This window comes from Carcharhinus amblyrhynchos, chromosome 11 (genome assembly GCF_965287045.1).
Source record: "Carcharhinus amblyrhynchos chromosome 11, sCarAmb.v2.hapA, whole genome shotgun sequence".
NCBI classification, from domain to species: Eukaryota; Metazoa; Chordata; class Chondrichthyes; order Carcharhiniformes; family Carcharhinidae; genus Carcharhinus; species Carcharhinus amblyrhynchos.
This window is the reverse complement of record NC_137334.1, coordinates 12,928,273-12,941,073: the sequence shown is the minus strand read 5'-3', so window position 1 is coordinate 12,941,073 and position 12,801 is coordinate 12,928,273. Positions and strand designations below refer to the sequence as shown.

General features: G+C 44.7%; 1 protein-coding gene across 1 annotated transcript in view; it reads right to left on the bottom strand.

Annotated features, from left to right (window-relative positions):
- Positions 1–12,801, bottom strand: part of LOC145349917 (ATP-dependent 6-phosphofructokinase, liver type-like) — a 63,438-nt gene that overhangs the window by 43,057 nt on the left and 7,580 nt on the right. Inside the window, exons 2-3 of the mRNA XM_080198583.1 lie at positions 5,425–5,498; positions 4,001–4,078 (exon numbers count right to left, since the gene is read on the bottom strand). Of these exons, the coding sequence (XP_080054709.1) occupies positions 4,001–4,078; positions 5,425–5,498 (152 nt within the window). The remainder of the gene's footprint in view (positions 1–4,000; positions 4,079–5,424; positions 5,499–12,801) is intronic.

The window sequence follows — 12,801 nt, the reverse complement described above, 5'->3', positions numbered from 1 at the left end:
TCAGTCTGGTTTCCAATGCAGGTGCCATAAGCATAGACATGGGTCAAGGGTGGAAGAGGAAAAGCACAATGTTAAAATGGCAGCATGGGCTCGTTGGGCCAAAGGGCCTGTTTCCCGTGCTGTGTTGTTTTTTATGTGACTGTAACACTACATTCTGCACTTTCTCCTTTTCTTCTCCACGTACGGTATGCTCTGTCAGTATAGCGCACTGACAGAAACAACACTTTTCACTGTATGCTAATACAATGTGAGAATAATAAACCAAACCAAATCAAATCGAAGGAGTAGTTCCTCCTCATCTCAGTTTTAAGTCTACCACCTCTCAACCTGTGACCTCTTGTTCTAGATTGTCCCATAAGAGGAAACAGTTGGTCTATATTTACTTTATCAATCCCTTTTAGTATTTCATGTACCTCAATCAGATCCCCTCCCATCCTTCAAAAACTCCAGCGAGTATAAATCCAAACTGCTCAATCTCTCCTCATACAATAGCGCCTTCATTTCCGGATACATACAGTGTCTTGGCGTTTATTGGTAGGGGGATTGAATTTAGGAGTCGCAGCTTCATGTTGCAACTGTACACAACTCTGGTGCGGCCGCACTTGGAGTATTGTGTGCAGTTCTGGTCCCCACATTATAGGAAGGATGTGGAGGCTTTGGAGAGGGTGCAGAGGAGGTTTACCAGGATGTTGCCTGGTATGGAGGGGAGGTCCTATGAGGAGAGACTGAGGGATTTGGGGTTGTTTTCGCTAGAAAGAAGGCGGCTAAGAGGGGATCTTATTGAAACATATAAGATGATTAGAGGTTTAGATAGGGTGGACAGTGATAGCCTTTTTCCTCGGATGGAGAAAGCTAGCACGAGGGGGCATGGCTTTAACTTAAGGGAGGGTAGTTTAGGACGGATGTCAGGGGTAGGTTCTTTACCCAGAGGGTGGTGAGGGATTGGAATGCCCTGCCTGCTGCAGTTGTAAATGCGCCTAGTTTGGGGGCGTTTAAGAGATCTGTGGATAGGTTTATGGATGAAAAGGGATTGGTTTAGGTTAGAGGGTCATTGTTTTTTAACTGGTCGGCACAACATCGTGGGCCGAAGGGCCTGTTCTGCACTGTAATGTTCTATGTTCTATGGAATTAATCTGGTGACCTTCCTCTGAACTGCTTCCAAAGCCGCCACTTCCAGATATGGTCTCACCAACACCCTATACAACTGCAACAACACTTCTCTACTTTTACACTCCAGTTCCTTTGCGATAAATGCTAACGTCCCATTTGCCTTCTTTCCCCCTTCTCTAACCATCGCTCCTTCTCACTCTAACTTCCTTCTTTTTTCATTTCCTGGGTCTGTCCTTTCTCTCTCTTCTTCCTTCACTGCCTGGGTGGTTATGACAATTGCAGTGTTGGTCAGACTAATAATAACAACTGCATTCCGCCCCCCACTTTTCAATTAATTAACCAAAGCCTTTGAAGTTCACTCTTATATTCATCAATCGTCACATCAGGCAATACTTTGGCACTCTTAAATGAAGGGGAGAGAAGGCAAAGGCAGGTGTTTAGCTAACAGGCTAGTTATTTTTGACAGAGAGCAGTAGATGTTATTCACTCTCCATGAAGTGCCACATTTTGCAGGCACCATCCAAGCTGGTTCAAACTGGACAATACATGCCGAGCGGTCCACATGGCTCCTTTAAGTGGATGCAGGCAGAGACTTCAAAGCTTTTCAGATACACAAACCCGAGCCAGCATTCCCACAGAGACAACGCGTCAGCAAGGAGCGAGGATCAGATGTCCATCCACAATCCACTTCAGAACACAAACCCAGCGCCAGCCTGGTCCAGGAGATACCCATGGATCAAGCTCTCAGCTGTTCAATCAGAAACTATTTCAAACACTCTGCAGCAAAAGCAATCCGTTCACCATCCCAACTGCTGCAATGGGTTTCTCCAGCTAACCGCTGAATTAGTGCGCGGCAATGACACGTTACTGAAATTATGGTCAGGGCTGTGGAAACTGCCTGAATTATTTTAGCGTCTTATTTGGAATGTTTTTGTGAAAGGACATTAGATGCCATTCTGTGGTGGACACAGCTACCGCATTATGAATTGTACAGCGATTTGCACTCACTTAACAGAAGCATGCAATCAAAAATCCAGCCTCGACTGCCCGGCTTCTCCAGCAAGTGTGGGGCTGGATTGCAGCCACATTAAGACATGTCATATAAGCAGCGTCAGCCCTGCCCCAACTAACCCTGCAATGGCACAAAGCAACCAATGCCTGGAAACAGAACAACCTTACCCCACAAACCGAACTCCCTCACTACGAGGGAGAATGACTCAATTTCATTAAGGCAACCTAAGGCAGAGATGGATTACAAGATGTACAGAAAAAAGGTGAGATACATAAGAGGGCAAAAACACACACACATACACACACTCATGTGTGCATGTGCACACACACACACACACACAAGCAACAGCACTCAATTCCAGCCTTTGAGTGGCACAGCGGTTAGCACTGCTGCCTCACAATGCCAGGGATTCTGGCCTTCAGTGACTATCTGTGTGGAATTTGCAGTTTTCCCCACGTTTGCGTGGGTTTCTTCCAGTTTCTTCCCACACTCCAAAGACGTTAGGTGGATTGGCCATGCTAAATTGCCCCTTTGTGTCCCAAGGCGTACAGGCTAGATGGATTAGCCGTGGGAAATGTACAGGGTTTCGGGGATAGGACCTCTGTAAGTTACTCTGTCAGGGGATTGGTGCAGACTCAAGGGATTCTATGAGTACTCAAAGGGAGATCCAACCACTCAAAACACTGACCATCTAACTGCTGAATTGAGGTTCAGTATCAACCCTTGACCAGATGTTTCTCCAACTCCCCTCACCATTTTGTTGAGGGAAATTCACCTGGCAAGTAGAGATACACCATGTTAATTGTGAATAGCCCAACATCTATCGCTAGTTGTGCCATCCAATGGCTACTGTGCCCATCACAGACTGTGCCACACGATGATACTTTATTTCAGTGGAAGGATTAGATTACTGGAGAACAGATTGTTCTAGTGGCATAATCCCTAAACATGGCTAGGGCATAGGCCCACATGGCTTACAGCAGCTTGATTATGTTTTTTCCCCCACATTTTCCTTCTAAGCACAAGCTGCCGTTGCAAAGATCTAATATTAGAGTATTGTGGTCATACTATTCTCTAAAATGGTAAGCTCTAGTTGGCTGGCTGGCTAGAGGAAGACAATATCACCGGCGTAGTGATATTGTCGCTGGACTTAGTGATCCAGGTACTCAGCATCATGTTCTGGGGATCCGGATTCAAATCCCACTAAGGCAGATGGTGAAATCTGAATTCGCAAAAAAAATCTGGAATTTAAGGTCTAACAGTGGTCATGAAACCATTGTTGATTATTGTAAAAACCCATCTAGTTTACTCATGTCCTTTAGGGAAGGAAATCTGCTGTCTTTACCCGGTCTGGCCTACATGTGGCTCCAGAGCCTCAGTAACGTAACTGGCTTTTAATTGTCCTCAGAGATGGGCAATAAATGCTGGCCCAGCCAGGGCTGTCTATATCCCATGGATGAGTAAAACAAAGTGTAAATAACTTACTGGGGAGATTGCAATTGGCATGTGGGAATGAAGCCCAGCAGGACATCTGTGCTCATACCTCTTTAATGCCTGGTTCAAACTTAACACTGATGCAGGCTAAACTTTATGCTTTATCACTCACGGTGAAGAAAAGTCCTCAGAGGGCCTTCCAGCCAAGACTGGTGGACATGCCCTGAGGGGCAAAACACGGCTTGATTTTGAATCTGGGTTTCAAATGTCATGGGGCCAAGTATTGCAGATACTGTGCTGCTTTCTGGTTTATTTATTAAAAAACACTTTCCGTTGCAGAGGTTAAAAGCGACCGATGAATAAATACGCAAAACATCTTCTAAATCAGGGCCGATCTGCGCTCAGCTTGAAGAGGAATAGAACAAAGAGAAGCCTACAACTTACCAGTTGGATGATATTTGAGACACTGTCCCAGTCTGCCAACTTCAAGAACTCTGAGCCACCGACCAGCCCTTCGTAACCCTGCAAAAGGAAAGACAGGCCCATCACAACTTGGACCATCTATCATCCCAGTTCAGCTTCAACTGGAGAATTGCATCCAATTCTCAACACCGCACTTTAGAAAGAATGCAAAAGCTTTAGGGTGGGTGTAAGAAAGATTTACGAGAATGTTTCCAGGGGTTCAGTTATGTGGAGAGACTGGATAAACCATCAGAACTCACAACCTCAGGATCTCATCTCAGACCCACTGTGAGTTGCATCCCAAAGTCTGGAAAGCCCTAGGCTTGACAGTCGGGAATTTAAGAGTGTTTGCTTGCACCAAGAGCTGTCCCAAGAGAATTAGTTAAGAGAGTAAGGATCAAAAGTGGGAGGCGCATCGGTTTGTCACGTATATACTCAGAGAGGGATATTTGGGAATTATAGTGGATAACTAGTCGAAACCATCAATCCAAAGCTTAGCTGCAACTAAAAGCAACTGCAAATAACATCATGACATTAGCAGAGGGATCGCTGGTAAATATGAGGGCTTACGCTGTTACTGTAATAGACACTGGCTAAATTCACATGGAGTGCTCAGTGGCCTCATCATTTAGAAGGGTTAAACAGTGATCTAGAGGGGACAAAGGTTAAAAAAAAGCCAAGATGATTCCAAAGAACAGGAATTTGTTGTCAGGGAGGTGTCAAGCTGCCTGAACTGAAGTTTCCAAATCTATGGAGGCATTAGAATATTGATCTATCAAAGTTCAAATGTCAGGGAGTGCAAGCTAAATAAAAAACTGGAAATCAGGAATAAGGAAGAACGTGCTTATTGATGGCACCTTTCAAGCCCTCAGCACCTCCTAAAGTATTTAACAGCAATGAGTTTGTTTAAGGGTAGTCACTATGATATAGGTAAATTTTGGATACTGTTCTCAAGGGCTATCTTGGAAAAGCCCAAGTGCCTTTGCTTAACGATGGAATCAAGCTTGGTTGCTTATGACCTTCACAGAGACATGTTGGTACTTGCGATCCAGGTTCGGAATGAAAGACAGTCATTTGGTCAGGATGGGGCAGGGTGACTGACATCCAGGAAACTCCACCCTCATGATAAAGAATAGCAACCGAGAGAGAGAGAAAGAAAGAGAGAGAGAGAGAGAGTGGTCAGGGTCAGAAAATCTCCGCCCATTGGTCATTTAACCTTTAGTCGAGAGGGATCTGGAAATGACTCTCCTATCTGGTTTAAATAGCCCTGTAATCACCTTCTACAGATAAAATACCTCAAGACAGGTCAGAGAGATATAGGGAGCAAGGCCAGTCCACCCATACTCTGCGCTGCAAACAAAGACAAAGACAGTCAGATAGGCATTAGATAGCAAAAAGGTACTAACCTCGTACACAAAATAAACATCAGCTCCAACATAGATCCCCATCCGCACCACTGCTCGCACTGCAGCATTCATACCTGTCGATTACAATATCCACAATCAGAGCAAAAATGGTGAAGAGGAGATTTATTTGATTTATTATTGTCACATCCATTGGAGTACAGTGCAAAGTATTGTTTCTTGCGCGCTATACAGACAATGCATACCGTTCATAGAGAAGGAAAGGAGAGGATGCAGAATGTAGTGTTACAGTCATAAGTAGGGTGTAGAGACAGATCAACTTAACGCAACATAAGTCCATTCATAAGTCTGATGGCAACAGGGAAGAAGCTGTTCTTGAGTTGGTTGGTATGTGGCCTCAGACTTCTGTATCTTTTTGCCAATGGAAGAACGTGGAAGAGAGAATGTCCAAGGTGCGTAGTGTTCTTAATTACGCTGGCTTCTTTTCCGAGGCAGTGGGAAGTGTAGACAGAATCTATGGATGGGAGGCTGGTTTGAGTGATGGACTGGGCTACATTCACAATTCTTTGTAGCTTCTTGCGGTCTTGGACAGAGCAGGAAGTGTTTAATTAATTTAATGGAAGTGTTGAAATTGAGAGGGATTGAGATAGAGTAGAAACTATTTTCACTGGCAGGAGGGTTGGTAACCAGAGGGCACAGTTTTATGAAAGTTGGTATAAGGCGCGTGGGGAGAATTTTTCTTTTGTGTAATCAATTATTATTGAATAGAATGCGCTGCCTGAAAGGCTGGTGACAGCAGGATCAATAACATTCAAAACAGAATTGGAGAAATATTTAAGAGGGGAAAAAACTTCCAGGTTACGAGAAAAAGGGCAGGAATTGGGTGAAAGTAGCTCTTTCACAGAGCCAGACTAGGCAAGAGGGGCTGAATGGTTTGCTTCTGTATTATACATGTATTGACTATTAAGTAATGTATTGGTGCCAGTACAATATCAGAAAACACATTTCAGCCAATAATTTCCTAAAGTTGCACAGAATGCTGGGTCAGGCAAGAAATGCAGTGTGAAACTTGCTGGCTTCACAGAGATCTGACCAAACAGCACTCTGAATTTTAAAATCCTGGCAAGGATCACACAGCCAGCTGGGGGGGGTGGCGGGCAGGGCCTAAACTCACCAACAAAGCTGAGATTCAGAGATTGGAGCACCATTTTTAAAGGGCACCCCAATCTCCAAGTAAAAGCCTCTCCCCCCATGAACATCGGGACCCCAGCAAACATAGGAACACCCCCCACCCTTGCATGCAGGGGGTAAACTGCCACCACCACCAAAGGGTCGGGGTACCACCCTTCTCCTTCACAGCAAGTAAGCATCACAGTACCCCGGTCTCTGTTGGCATCAAGGCACCCCCGCCAACCTCAATGCAGGCATACACACACATATTAGGGAACCTCTGCCCCCCAGTGCCAACCTGAGGGCCATATTCACCACTCCTCCCTTGGGGTGTCATCACAACTGGCTTTTCTTTTCGAGGAAGGGAAGAATTGAATGTGGCCAAAATAAACAGCATTAAGCTGTATACTGATATTAAACTTAATTCAAATTCATGGGAAATAGGTTCACGTTCTGGATGTGAATCAGATTTTGTTGCCGACAGAAATCGGAGAAGATCTCAAATCAAGATCTCACCACTGCAAATCTCGTTATGACCCTCCCGCAAGAGTTAGTGGCCATAATGGGATTTGTGCCTGCAGTGAATGGGCTCTGAGAATCGCGCCCACTATTATTAATTCATGGTTTCAGATTGTAAGGCCAGACCCCGACACCTGATGTTATACAACTCAAACTGCTCTCTCCAGACAGAATCCAGACTGCTTCACTACACTGTTTAACAACTGTGAAAAGCATACTGCAGTGAGGAGGGAAAGGAAGGTTCGCATTTAGACAGCGCTTTAAGGCAGTGTTCCCAACATACAAGCACTACATTCAAGCAAAATGACGTCTATGAAGAGAAATACTGCAATTTCTGCCCACAGCAAAATCCCACAGCTGCAATCAAATGTTCCGGTTTTGTTGGCCGAGGGAAGAACATCAGTCACGATGCAGGGGCAACTCCCTACTCATCTTCCAAACGTACCATGGGATCTTCAATATTCACAGTAAGCAAGCTTCAGTTTGACATTGCATCCCAAGGGTAACTTTTCCAATATCACACTACTTCAAAACAGACTGCCCACTCAGATTATGTGTGGTTACATAAAACAGGGGATAGTAAGATACTGTTCGGTAAATGTCTGGTCATGATCTGTGCAGACCAACAGAGTAGGAACTGAATTGATTATTCTGGGTTTGACATTTGATTTCACAGGTCACAAGGACACTGTCCAAGAATTTGACATTTATCATTCTTAATGGAATCTCGTGACAACTCTATAGGTGCAAACCATCCGTGTTTTATTTTGTCAATGTTTGCTATCAAAAAGCAACGTAACTATCCAACACTCACCCATCCCAAATTCATGCACACATTCTTGGCAACATAGTGGTTTGTGATGTTCCCTCACAGCGTCAGGGACCAGGGTTCAATTCTAACCTCGGGTCACTATCTGTGTGGAGATTGTACATTCTCCCTGTGTCTGCGTGGGTTTCCTCTGGGTGCTCTGGTTTCCTCCCACACTCCAAAAGATGTGTGGGTTAGATTGATTGGCCATGCTAAGTTGCCCCTTAGCATCAGGGGGATTAGCAGGGATAGGGCTTGGATGGGATTGCTGTCGGTGCAGGCTCGAAAGGCCAAATGGCCTCCTTCTGCACTGTAGGGATTCTATGAACATAAGAACATAAAAACATAAGAACATAAGAAATAGGAGCAAGAGTAGGCCATCTAGCCCTTCGAGCCTGCCCCGCCATTCAATAAGATCATGGCTGATCTGAAGTGGATCAGTTCCACTATCCCGCTTCCTCCCCATAACCCTTAATTCCCTTATTCCATGATAAACAGGAGGTGACAATTCTTCCATTAGTGCTGGGAGTAGCACAGAGAGAAGACCCATTTCAATGTAGTAGTCACCATATGGTAACCAGTCCTTCAGTAAGAATGCATTCAATTAGAAGGAAGCCATCAATGAAAGTTCAAGAGATGCAAAGAAAAGGGTGAGTTGCGATGGGACAATTTCCAGAAATTGGCCAGATTTCACCTGACGTGGAGATGCTGGCGTTGGACTGGGGTAAACACAGTAAGAAGTCTCACAACACCAGGTTAAAGTCCAACAGGTTTATTTGGTAGCACAAGCCAAGTGGAGAGGATCTCCAAGAAGGTCACGCACATTGACACCAACCACTATTTTGTAACTTGAGTTTGTGACTTTATGTGCCCTGTTTGTGAACTGAAATCCCACTCACCTGATGAAATAGGTCTTCTCTCTGTGCCATTCCCAGCGCTAATGGAAGAATTGTCACCTCCTGTTTATCATGGAATCCATAGAATCATACAATCCCTACAGTGCAGAAGAAGGCCGTTCGGCCCATCGAGCCTGCACCGACCACAATCCCTCCCAGACCCTATCCCTGTGCTCTGAAAGCTAGTGGGTTTTGCTACCAAATAAACTTGTTGGACTTTAACTTCGTGTTGTGAGGCTTCTTACTAGATTTCACCTCCCAGCATTCCACAGGGCCTCGGACCTGGATTTAAAAAGGAAACTTTGAACAAGATGGACACAATGAAGTGTCTTCCTGAATATACCAGCCACAAGATAGCAGAAACCCTCAGACCACACAACGATATACACTGATTCAAAATTTAAATGACTTGTTGCTACCATTGAACTCCTGTGGCCAAACTGCAGAACTGGAAGTTGTACTTAGAAGCTATTCTGGGTTCCAGGATATGCACCCACATTCCTTAGAAATGCTAATCCCTAACACTGTTTCATTGGAGCAGAACTCATTCACCAATCTAGCGATGCTGATAGACCACAATCTTCCTCACCAACATGCCTCATATGTTAATGGACTGTTCACAAACCTGGGATGTGAGGTTGTTGCAAGGTACAATTAAAAATGAGAACAGCTTGTGGCAATCATTGTGCACTATAAGAAGGGTGCATTAAGGGTCAGAGACTTGTAAGAAGGATGCCATTCAGCCCATTGAATCTGTACTGACCAAAATTCCACCCAAGCCCTATCCCCACAGCCCCATGCATTTTTCCCTAGCTAATCCCCCTGACACTAAGGGGCAATTTAGCATGACCAATCCACCTAACCCACACATCTTTGGAGTGTGGGAGGAAACCGGAGCACCTGGAGGAAACCCATGCAGACACAAGGAGAATGTGCAACTCCACACAGTCACGCAAGGCCAGAACTGAACCCGGGTTCCTAGTGCTGTGAGGCAGCAGTGCTAACCACTGTGCCGCCCCAATCATCACAAACATGCGAATGCATTCCTCTGAAGGATCAACAGGGTGGGTGTAGTTTGCATGTTAAGAGAATAGCGCTTGTAAGTAGTGATTTAACTTGGAAGGAAGCCGGGTACAGATGTTTGTAGGTTTTCAGATGGTACCAATATTTGTAAGTTACTTCAGTATAATAAACTGTTAACAGTGGCGTAAACTGACCTGGACAGGTTCAGGTTGGTCTTCAAAGAGTGCAGGAGGGAGAATCATAGAATCCCTACAGTGCAGAAGGAGGCCATGCCACCCATCAAGTCTTCATCAACCACAATCCCATCCAGATCTGATAACCACGACCCTACATATTCACCCTGCCACTACAGTCAATTTATCATGGCCAATCAACCATTCACATCCTTGGAGTCTGGGCTGAAACTGGGGCACCCAGAGGAAACCCACACAGACACAGGGACAATATGCAAACTCCACACACACAGTGACTCAAGTCAGGAATCCAGCCCATGTCCCTGGCGCTGTGAGGCAGCAGTGCTGTGCCACCTTGAGTTCACCATTCAGACAAGAGACGATGTAATGGGAGAATCCATGGCTGTGATAGGGGAAAAAACTGAATGGAATAATAGGGAGAGAAATGGATGGCAACAGAAGGAAGAATCAATGGTATTGATGGTTAAGGGAACAGGATAGAAGTGCCCTGAAAGAGGTGAGGAGCTCTGGAGCAAGAAAGTGCCAAGTTCAAATTAGTAAGTGAACGAAGGGATCAAACATTGGACAGTGTGTGTGTGTGCGTGAGAGAGTGTGTGTGAGTGTCTGTGTGTGTGTGAGAGAGAGTGAGACTGTGAGTGAGTGTGTATAGAGTATCATCTAGTGTATCATTTTTTATTTCTTTACTTGTCTCATTACCGCTCCTTTATTCACTTAGACCTGCATCCAATCCCGCAATCGTTTATTCACCCCCACTATTACGATGCCAGGAAAATTCAGACCATTATAGAGTCATAGAAGAATACCGTGCATTCATTAATTAAATTAATTACAAAGAACAAAGAACAACACAGCACGGGAAACAGGCCCTTCGGCCCAACGAGCCCGCGCCGCCATCTTAACAATGTGTTTTTCTTCCTCCACCCTTGACCCATGTCTATGCTTATGGTACCCCCATTGGAAACCAGATTAAGGGGAGAATAATTTAGGGACAATTTGTTACACCAATCAGCCCAAGAGCACATCCCTGGGGTGTGGGAGGAAACCGGAGCACCCGGAGGAAACCCATGCAACCACAGGGAGAACGTGCAAACTCCCACGGACACTGGCCCAAATCCATGTGTCTGCACAGCCAGCAGTGATAGTCACTGAGCTGTCGTGGTGCCCGTCAGCTGGTCCAGTTTAAGCACACACAAACGACGTGAAGTACTGGGCTACTCTCGAAACATCCAAGAGCAGCCCATGCACGACCCACCGTGTACATGCCCCTCGTTAGACAACAAGGTGGACCAACGCACCGTTAGTCGGCATGTGATTTCAAACTTTTGCATCTTTTTCTCGATGGAAGAAAGTGGAAAAGAGAATGCCCGGGACCCGTGGGGTCCCCAACCATGCTGGCTGCTTTTAGGTTAGGCAGTATCCATTAATTAATCAATCATTAACTCTTGTTTCTCTCTCCACAGACGCTGCCTGATTGGCTGAGTATTTCCAATATTTTCTCTTCTATTTTTCTTACAAGTTTCTAGCATCCGCAGTATTTCATTTTTGGAAGAGATGAGCCTCATACTGTGAGTCGATTGAAGTGAGCAGGTGGAGTATGTCAGAACTGGGAGGATTAGAGAAGTGCGACCCTAACAGGATGTCATGCTGGATTGGGTGCAGCATTTCTGTGAACTGGATTCACAGTGAATAAAGTGCCTTTACGGCCATGATGGGATATGAGACTGCATCCGCTGAGATAACGTTTGGGCAAGAGACAACTTAGTTGGCCTGTTTTCAATCCAAATGCTACATTTTAAACCGTTAATCACATCAGGCAGGATGCACCATATAAATCTAAAATGTTCTTGGATACTTCTCACATGATTCCACTAAACTTGTACCTTAAAAACGGGAATCGCCCATTCAGATTTTCATATAATTCGAAGTTAGAGCCATTACATCACAGAAGGAGGCCATTTGGCCCACTGAGTGCATGCTGGCTCTCTGTACAGCACTCCAGTCAGTCCCACTCCTCCACTTATGCCTGTTTGTGATCTTGAATATAATCTTAAAATGGGTACCGAGGTCAAGAAGATGAAGAAGAAACAAGAACACAATAAGACTGCTTGGGCCTTATGATAGATGAGAATGGCTGATTTTATTAGGATTGGATATCTTAGATGATTCACTATTAAAAATCTCATACCTTGATACTTTTCAATTATTATTGTCTGGTTATTATCTGAATATTATCTGCCACATAAAAGACTGATCCAGAAGGTGAGATCACAGGGGATTGGAATAGAATACTAGATTGGATTGAGGATTGGCTAACTGACAGAAAGCAGAGGGTCAGGATAAATGGGTCTTTCTCTGGCTGGCAAAAATGTAACTTGCAAGGTGCCAAAGGGCTCCGTCCTCGGACCTAACTGTTTACAATCTAAATAAATGATCTGCAAACAGGGGCAGAGTGTAACAGAGCACAATTTGCGGATGACACTAAAATAGGCGGGAAAGCAGGGAGTGAAGAGATTTACAGATAAGTATCTCTGCTAGGAGAATAAGCCAAAATTTGGCAGATGGAGTTTAATGTGGACAAGCGTGAGGTTACCCATTTTGGCAACAAAAATAGGAAGGCAAATTATTATCCAAATGGAAGGCAGATTCAAAATGCATCATGGCAGAGAGATCTGAGTGTCTATGTTCATGAATCACAGTAAGTCAGTATGCAGGGGCAGCATGTAATAAAAAAGACAAATGGGATGTTGGCATTTTTTGCAAAGGAACTGGAGTATAAAAGTAGAGAAGTGTTGTTAAATTTGTACTGTTG